The sequence below is a fragment of the Cynara cardunculus genome, unplaced genomic scaffold (genome assembly GCF_001531365.2).
Source record: "Cynara cardunculus var. scolymus isolate 2C unplaced genomic scaffold, CcrdV1 Un_Scaffold_3199, whole genome shotgun sequence".
In the NCBI taxonomy this organism is placed as follows: domain Eukaryota; kingdom Viridiplantae; phylum Streptophyta; class Magnoliopsida; order Asterales; family Asteraceae; genus Cynara; species Cynara cardunculus.
The window spans coordinates 1-10,358 of record NW_020201389.1 but is presented as its reverse complement, the minus strand read 5'-3'; the positions used below and the strand labels follow the sequence as shown (position 1 = coordinate 10,358).

The window sequence follows — 10,358 nt, the reverse complement described above, 5'->3', positions numbered from 1 at the left end:
GGTTTATTGTCCGGATTAGCTTGAGAGGTTTATTGACCGGATTAGTTTAAACCTGACAAAGCTTGAGAGGTTTATTGTCCGGATTAGTTTAAACCGGACAAAGCTTGAGAGGTTTATTGTCCGGATTAGTTTAAACCGGACAAAGCTTGAGAGGTTTATTGTCCGGATTTTTGACCGGATTGTTGACCGGATTGTTGAGCGGATTTGTTGACCAGATTTGAGATGATGTCTTGTGATTTTAAAAAGAAATTGTTATTTTATCATAAAATGAAGTTTTGACACATAGTTTTGGACTGATAACAATTCCAATGGCTGCGGTCTATTCGGAATTATTTTCATAAATATTTTGATGAAGATATAAGGGTGGCATATCAAGGAGAGGTGTCCATTTGATATAAGGATGACATATCAAGGAGATGTGTTCCATGGGATAAGGGTGGCATATCCAGGAGAGGTGTCCATTTGATATAAGGGTGGCATTTGTATGTGTGTGGTTTTTATATATAACTCTTTCTATTATATCCTTTAAGACTACTAAGGTCTGGAATCTTTATTTCTTTGTGATTTAAGGATTTAAGATCAAGGTTCTTAATTGGAAATCATAGAYTRGATGTTATTGAGGAGAAAAGAATAGGTTTGGCCTGAAACTTTGTTAAACCTTATTTGATATTAAAAGGTTTAAAAAGTGGCATTGTATGGAACCCGATTGATTCAAAGATATGAAATCTGTATAGCTACGTGGTTAGCATGAAAGTGAAAAATGATTTGATATTAACTTCTTGCGTATTCATATATTGTATATATATGAATAGTTGTTTTATAAAGTTTTGGTGATCCTTCACCCTGCAATGGCATGAATAGGGTATCTCACTAGACTCTTCAGTCTAACCCTCGTTTTTGTGATTTTAAATATGTATTGCAGGACATGTGGAAGGTAAGGGAAAGGAAAAAATGTAATGCTTTTCTTACATGCATTTTGATTGAAGAATTGCTTTTGATGCACAGTTTTGATGATTAGTACAAGATTTTATTTTGAATTTTTGGACCTTGTATTTGGTCTTGATAGTTTCTTGTACTATGGGACCAGAWGTGTATGAATATGTATTTCTTTGATATGAAATATATGTGTTACATGCAATGTGTGGGTTGGGGCGTTACAATTATTATCACAACAAGATCACAAAATGAGCAGATAAAGCGATGATTGTGGACGCGATCGTTAGTGGTTTTCGATTATCACAATGTTATCATATCGTTATCCTTGCAAAATCACATAACAATCAAATCAACAACATAGCAAAATCATATAAGAAGTCTTCGATTTATCAAAACATTATTACACTATTATCACAGTAAAATCATATCATTATGAACAACGGATGCATTGCCATAAGAAGTCTGTGATGATACTCGCAACATTTAAGAGATTAACACAAAATTTAAAAGAGATAAAATTGTTGATAAATACTCATTTATTCATTTTATTATAATTTTTATTATGGGTCTTATGATTTGGAAATGTAAGTGTTCGAATTTTCGTAAAACAGATGCTTTCTTGTTGAAACCTCCGCCTAGATATACACATACATACATACATACATACATACATACATACATACATACATACATACATACATACATACATACATACATATATATAGGAGCTCACTCAAGAGAGAACAGATTAGTTTGTGGTAACCGTGAGATCCAATGTGAACTACTCGTTTGAGATATTTAGGGATATTTCTTAAATAAGCTAAAAGGGTAATATGGTATTTTCATTTTTGACAATTAATCAAAATATTTAATTAAATTATATAAAATAAAATATTTAATTAAAATTAGTTACATAGTATATCATTTACCTAATATACCTCGTATTTTAAAGACGTTTGTGAATCAAAGTGTATCATAGTGATAATGTTCACAATGTTTCATGTGTATCACAGTGTATTTCCTATGTTTTATGAAATGTATCATAGTGTGCATTTTCGTTACTTTCATTACTTTACAGAGGGTATCACATTATGCATCTTGTATATATATATGGGTATCACAGTGAATATCGTTTGTAGGTATCACAATGTGTATCTTGTGTTTACATAAGGTTCATCAGAATAAGGTTCGCCGAATAAGATTCCTCGAAGAGAGGAAAGAGGAGAGATGAGAGAGTATATTTATAAAATCCCTAAAATGCCCTTAATTAATATTTTAAGTTAAAATTACCAAAATTATTAATTTCCTAATTTAACCTTTGATTTGTGGTTGAGATTGGATCTCACGGTTAGCAAAAAAAAAACAGTTCTCGTCTAATTAGGCCCTACACACACACATATATATATATATATGTGTGTGTGTGTGTGTGTGTGTGTGCGCTTGTGTGTGTATGTGTGAGTGTGTTCGCACGTGTGTGTCTATAGAAAGAGGTTTAAATGAAAATAATAACTAAATAAGAGAATACAAAAACAACCAAATCATTAGAAATCCAAATGACTAGGAATCCAGGAACTACTCATAGTACACCACATGTTCTTCTTTAGGATGAATATTTATCATAACAGCATATTCATGATGATTATAGAAATGTTATACATTCATGATAAATAAGGACGTGTTATGGATGTGTTATTCATCATGAACCGCACATTCATGATGAATATTCTACATCATTCATTGATGAATATCATATTTATATTTGCAATGAATATGCCATGTGTTGAGCTGTGAGTAGTTCTCGAATTCCTAATCAATTTTAAGTTCCTAAAGAAACCTGCATAAACACACGATACTTTCAAATTGATTACGTTAATTTAAATATATTTTTAAGGAATTTTGTTATTAAAAATAACCAAGTGTTAGGTAATTTACCTAGCGTTAACCGGATAAGTATTTATCGGGTCATTTACCTTACTATTTGTCAGATAATATAGTAGAAGCTTAGAATCTTATTCCATAAGTGAGGGTGGTGACTTTTACCCGGTTAACATCTACCAGATAAAAGACGCTTATATGATTTTATTTTGATGGCCGGAAATCTTATCCAGTAAGGTAAGTGAGGGTGATGACTTTTACCCGGTTAACATCTACCAGATAAAAGACGCTTATATGATTTTATTTTGATGGCCAGAAATCTTATCCAGTAAGGTAAGTGAGGGTGGTAACTCTTACCGATAAATGTTTACCAGCTTAACATTTGTAATTGGCCCCTTAGTTTTTTTTATGGTAACAACAATTTTTTCCTCAATTAGCATCACAAGTGTTTACCCTTTTATAATTTATAAATATTTTACTTAATAAATGAGTTTATGTAAATAAGAGATCCGTTGAGTTTAATGTGATATTTTCTAATAATTAAGAATTACAGTATAACTTAACAACTTGACATTAAGATCATCAAAAGCTACATGATCTAGCCGGTCAAAAAACGGTAGGAAATACAAAGACTAATGGACAAAGAAGGTAAAAGAAAGTGCAACGCTGCTCACTAACCTCGTAAACTTTCTTGGAGTCATAGTGTCAAGGGTTGTGAACTCTACCAAGTCTGTTTTGTTACATTAATTGAGAAAAACTTGATAAAAACTAAGATAAACTCATTATATTTATTTTGGCTTCTTTTCTAAATTTTAGTACACGTTTCTTTTATGTACAGAGAAATTTGTCTCGAAATTGCTTCTAGATCTTAATTATATCAAGTATGGATCGATAAATTGCTACAAAGACTGTTGGGTTTTATTTAATTATTTCTAACCCTTGAGAAATAGTTAAAATAGCCCAACAATAGTGTTATAATACAAGTTATTTATTGTCTTGCATCCTAGGGTTTTGTAACATAAGAGAATCCATAAAATACAAAAGAGTAAGAGAGTAAAGAGAAGATTTTCGGTTGCACTTTTCTGGCAAGCGCAGTCGCGTCATTTTGCTTATTACCAAAAATTGAGCCGCCAAATCATCATGATATTTGGCCTGAGGCTTCATAGAACTGTTACCTACATTCTCAAAGGTGGAGCTCAGTTTTGGCATTCCGAAGGTCGTTCTTTTTCTGCTCGACAGAGGACCGTTTTCTAGATGATATTTCTTTTTTTCCTTTCAGATTGATTTCATACTTCTTAATGATTTGTTCCAAGAGTTTGATGATTATCTCTAGTTTATTCAGAGAATCCTTGTGGATTGTTTGATTTATTGTTGGTAGTGGATTTTAAACGACCAAAGGATACTGCGATGTTTACTCTCTTGAGGGGTTTTTCACGCTAAAATTTGTATGTTACGCATATGCATTATTTGTTGCTTATTTATGATTTTGAGGGTTGATTATCATTGAATTTAGTATACCCCATTTGTTTGCAAGCTCAACTATTCATATAAGACGGGAAAGTTTTGTCCAACAAAGATTTATTCCACATTTGTTGTTACTATCGTGACATTTTTCCCATCAAGGATGAGACTTTCGATTCATATGGTTTATATTTAATTTTTGTCCATGCCATTAGTGGGCATTCCGCTTCAACTCCCTTCACGTTTATGTTGATCACATATAATAATCTTAATTGTACGATATAAATCCCGATTCTAAGTCAATTTAATAATTTTTTACAACAAATAACCTATTATAAGGTTATGCATCGGTGATGCTCCAACATGCTTCTCAACTAAATTTCTGAACCAGCCACTTAATTCTTTGAATTTGTAGGGGACAATGATATGTAACATGTGAAAATTTGATGTGTCTTACAAATTTATTGTATCATTTTTTAAATACGATGCTTTAGGCCGTATCAGAGGTGTCCACATGGAGATACTGATCGAACAGGGCTCTTTAAAAGGTTTTGGGGTCCAAATATACATATTATAACCTAATCCTTCTATCTTTTCCCTATTATTTTAACTCATGTTTTAGTCTACTCCTTCGGTCTTGTCCTTGTTACTTTAGCATTGATAGCTATTGAATATGGTTTTTGAAGAGAAAGTTGATTATAAATAACTGATGGAAGATTTTGTTACGAAAAACGTTAGAAGAATTATTTTATTTAAGTAAATTTCATATGTTACTTTGTCATTTTTAAATATTTTTTGTTGTAATTCATAAGACTTTTTAAACCTTTTTATATTTTTATTCATTACTAGTCTAGTCAATCTATGGTACTCTTGGTACAAATCCTACACTGCTGCAAAAATATTGGAACAGCCTTGACGTCGTTTTTATAAACTAAAACCCTATATTTGTTAGAGCACTTAAGACATTTTAGGTGGCTTATGAATTCAATTTTGTTGTAATGAAATAATAAACGCAGGTAACTGATTCAAGATTTCTTTAACAAAATGATGTTTGGAATATGAATGATCATGTGATGCACATTTTTAAGGACATTTTTATGATGTTAACAAGATGTGCATCAATATCCAGAAACAAAAAATTGGTCATTAACACATATAGTTAGCATGCAACCGTAGGGGATTATGTTGATTACCAAGAAAAAAAGACAAACAATTGTAGGTAAAAATTTGGGCAAGATGTAACAAAATATAACAAAGGTAATTTAGTTTAGCATCTTTTTAATGTAATAAATATATTTTTTTCTAAATTCATGTAACAAAGTTATAAAATTTTCTATTCTATATCCATTTTTTGACCGATAATCTCATAAACAAAACATTATAATTTGTAAAATGAATTGACGTGTTTATCACATCAACTATTATGGAGTATATATACATGATTTGAAAATAGGAACTCTGTCATAGAGATTACAAATTAAATTAATTATATGAGATGTGAATGGAGAATAGATCAAGGAATATGAATTTGGTGATCAAGAGATATAATTTGATGCATCTCTATCATGTCCCTGTAAGATGGACGATCAATTAGTGAGACAAATACTGGAAATGAGCGCAAGGGACTGTGTCTAAGCAAGAGGCTTAGTGAGAGCATCAGCAAGCTGATCGTTGACAAACATGTATGATACAGGAAGTTGTTGGTTTGAACATTTTCACGAACAAAATGATAGTCAAGTGCCATGTGTTTCATTTTGGAGTAGAATTTTGGATTTGCGACGACATATGTAGCTCCCATGTTGTCACAGTAGATGACTATTTCTTTATGTTTATCCTTTTCTTTTATCTAGCCTAGTTGTTTGGTCATTCCGTTTATTTAATCCCGTATGTGGTCTATAAATTCTCCCCCATATTTTGAGAATTTAGTATCAAATTTCTTCACCATAGGGATGAGGGCCCCATAAAACATCAAGATTGCATTTGCCATGAAAGGCACACCTCGGCCAGACAATCGAGCCCACTTACGGTGAAGACCAACAAGCCCATAATAGTGAAGATACTCTTACAGATGAGCTTGTAGACAATGAATCAGGCCCTCAAGAGATACAAAGTGAGGAAGAGCCCAATAGCGTGGAAATCGAGTCTCATGATAACCAATTTGATTTCATGAATGAGTATATTCAAGGTGGCGAGCCTCAAGGTAAAACCAAGACCAGGAGTAGGAGATAAAAATCACAACCAAAGCATTTTGATGATTACATCGTGAAGCTTCCCCCTTCAGTCAATCACAAAAACCCGTCTCCAATCAAGAAACCTTGACGGCACACCCTATCTCAAATTTTATTTCATATGAAAATTTTTCTAATAATCACAAAACGTTCTTGAAGGTCGTTACTTCCAACAATGAGCCGAAAAGTTTTAAGCATGCGTCTTAATATGAACATTGGCGACAAGCCATGCAACAAGAAATCAAAGCTCTTGAGAAGAACGAGACTTGGATTTTGACAGACTTATCGAAAAGGAAGCGGGCAATCGACTCGAAATGAGTATATAAATAAAATACAAACCCAGTGGTGAAGTGGAACGATACAAGGCCCGACTAGTTGCAAAGGGGTTCACTCAAATAGAGGGGGTATACTATCACGATAAGTTCGCCCTAGTTGCCAAACTAGTGACCGTTCAGACTCTCTTAGCGATTGCTACAAAGAAAAACTGGATCATTCACCAACTTGACATCAATAATGCGTTTCTTCATGGCGACCTGGATGAGGAAGTTTACATGAAATTTCCTCAAGGCCTCTCCCAAGAAAATGAAACACGGAGTTTTTCGGCTACAAAAGTCTCTACGGTTTGAAACAAGCTTCTCGGAATTGGTATTACAAGTTCACCACCTTCCTTTCGAACCTAAATTTCTGTCGATCCAAGGATGATCATTCCTTGTTCATGTATGGGAAAGAAGAATTCTTTTTTGCCATCTTAATCTATGTGGACGACATCATCATAGTTGGAAATAAATTTGAACGGATCCAAGACACCAAAACGCAACTTGACGAAGCATTCAACATCAAAGATCTTGGTCCTTTAAAATACTTCCTTGGGATTGAAGTAGCAAAAACATCTAATGGGTTGGTTCTGAGTCAAAGGAAATATATCCTGGACATCCTTAAAGATAGTGGAATGATGGGATGCAGACCAAGTCCCTTCCCCATCGAACAAAATTTAAACCTAGACAAAGGAGAGAATGAGACTCAAGTTGATGATGGCCATAATCAACTAGTTGGTCGGTTACTTTACCTCCAAGCTACACGTCCCGACATCACGTATGCTGTCAACATCCTGAGTCAATTTGTTGCTGACCCATGCCGTAATCATATGGAAGCTGTGAATCGTGTCTTAATATACTTAAAAGGTATACCAGGACAAGGGATCCTTCTCCCTCGAGCCGAAGAGCCGGTTCTAACTGCCTTTTGCGACTCAGATTGTCTTGGATGCCCTTATATGAGACGCTAAAGAACAGGTTATTTGCTAGGGCTATGGCTTCCACAGTTAGTGAAGTATTGTGGGTTTGCTGGTTACTAAAGAACTTCTGGGTCACCATCGATACTCCAATTGCTTTATTCTGCAATAATCAGGCAGCTCGCCACATTACCAACAACCCAGTCTTCCATGAGAGGACGAAACATGTTAGAGATGGACTATTTCTTCGTTTGAGAAAAAGTCAAGTCCAAAGAAATTTTGCCTATGCCCATCGACAGTAAGATTGAAGTTGCGAACCTGTTCACAAAGGGTCTTGGAACACACCAGCTCCAGTTTCTACTTGGCAAGATGGGCATTAAAAACTTACATGCTCCATCTTGAAGGGGAGTATAGGATATCCTCCTTATGATGTCCTCTTTCTTTATGTTTATCCTTTCCGTTTATCTAGCCTAGTTGTTTGGCCATTCCGTTTTTTTTAGTCACGTATGTGGTCTATAAATTTTCCCCCATATTTTGAGAATTTAGGGTCAAATTACTATAAAAGAGATTAGAATTTCCTCTTGTGACTATCATTTTTAAGAGAATAAAAAAAGAATGTAACGGAGATGGCATTTTTTAACCCAAGTTGAAGAAGATAGTTTTGAGTTCGTTATATCAAGCTCTTGGAGCTAGCTTGTTTAGGATAAGAGAGTGCTTTGTGAAGTTTGCAAACATATATAGGATGAGACCAACTAATAAATACGAGAAGTTGGACCATATAAACATCATCCTTGAGAGACACTTGGAGAAAGGCATTATGATCAACTTGACGGAAGGACCAACCAAAGGTTGTCGCAATAGACAGAACAGTAGATGTTTTGACTACAGGATAAAAGGTTTCAGTGCAATCTAGACCTAGATGTTGGTGGAATCCTTTGGCTACTAAGTGAGCCTTGTAATCATTGATAATGGATCCATGTAGATAGTGCCAGAGCCACGTTGTAGCAGAGGGAGTAACTGCTCCCCCTGAATATTTCACTTTTTCATATACATATTGGTTTAATTCAGCAAGTAAAAAGACAGTTTGCAATGTTTACTTCATCTAGTTCAATTTTATTTTGTTTGCTTCATGTTAGCGTTACAGCTGAATATTGCTAGATCGACATTATTCTTGATATATTTAAATTTTAAAATTGTTGATATTAGAGAAAAAAAACAAGAAAAATAGCCATGTACTCTTTATGACATAAGTTGAAAGATTTGAATTGTTGATTCTATTATATTCTTAAGTTGATCGCTACTAATTGGATTTCAGGGATGTCCATTTATATATTGTTATTTGTGAAGTGATTATTTTAATTTATTTTATATTAACTAGTTTAACATTAATTTAACATTCAATAAAAAAAAAAAATATCTAATAAAGAGGAAATTTAAACAACCGATGATTAATCATTTACACCAGATAAGAATAATTCTAATAATGAGAGGTTGATACAAATATTTTAGTTAGCTTACCTTAATTTTCCATTTTAAGAACATTAATATGTAGTTTTTATTTTCTTATGTTTGGTGCTCCCCCTAATTCGTAATCCTGGCTCCTCCCTTGCTTGCATCTGGGTTATATTTGTCCTAAAACCCACATACATGATCAACCAATTAGGGTTTCTTTTTGTGAAAAGCTAAGTGACCTAATTAAATCAATTTGTAATTCCCATCATGTTTCGACAAACTTGGTTTAAAACAAAACTCTGTAGTCGTATTGAAGCCACTTTGACACATAACTGAATAACCGGAACAATCGGGGAAAACTTCCGAAATCGGACCACTAGGATTTTTGACCCAGGCCGGTCGTGTCATGACAGCGCTGTGTTGTGGCCATCCTAATGCCATGTCGTGGCTGGGTCATGTTTTTGGTCCCGTTTCTTTGGTTGGATTGATTTGGTTATGTTGTAAGCTTTTATCGAGGTTCTTTTTTCCTATTTGTTCATTTTGTTCCGAATTTCGTTTCATTTATGTTTATTTATTTTTGGCCAAAAAAGCTTATATGTTTATTTGATTTAATGAATATATGTTATAGCCCCGAGATTTTGTGGATATGTTTGATTGTTTATTTTAATTTGAGAAATTAAAATGTATTTAAATACAATGGGTTGTAATTGTAAAATACGACATACATGTCTTTTTATTCCCTAGTTATAGATTATTGTAAAATAGATTAGGATATGTTTATCTTTTCTATTTTAGAATTGTAATCAAATCGAAGATGGCGTTCCAAAAGGTTGAGATGAAGTCCCGAAGTTCACCAAATGGGTGAAGCTAGTGGGAGCGTCCCTTTTTGTCCGCGTTTATCGTGTTGGCTCACAACAACGCATTAAGGGCTATACTATATATATACCATGTGTTTTGTGATTGTTTAATTTTTCGTTATTTATTTATCTTTGCTTGCAAACACTACAAAAATGCTGGGTATCAGCGAGGGAAAATTCCCTCGCTGATCCGTCGCTGAAAGCCCCTTCCGTCGTTGATCCGTCGCTGATACTCCGTCGGTCAAAATGTCGTAGGTAATGCTATCAGCGACGGATCAGCGACGGAAATCAGCGACGGATTTGCGACGGACACTTTCAGCG

General features: G+C 34.0%; 1 protein-coding gene across 1 annotated transcript in view; it reads left to right on the top strand.

Moving 5' to 3' along the window:
* LOC112503538 (uncharacterized mitochondrial protein AtMg00810-like) overlaps nucleotides 1-7,782 on the top strand; it is a 13,874-nt gene extending 6,092 nt beyond the window's left edge. Inside the window, exons 2-3 of the mRNA XM_025107557.1 lie at nucleotides 6,265-6,472; nucleotides 7,133-7,782. Of these exons, the coding sequence (XP_024963325.1) occupies nucleotides 6,265-6,472; nucleotides 7,133-7,782 (858 nt within the window). The remainder of the gene's footprint in view (nucleotides 1-6,264; nucleotides 6,473-7,132) is intronic.
* Nucleotides 7,783-10,358: the final 2,576 nt, after the last annotated feature.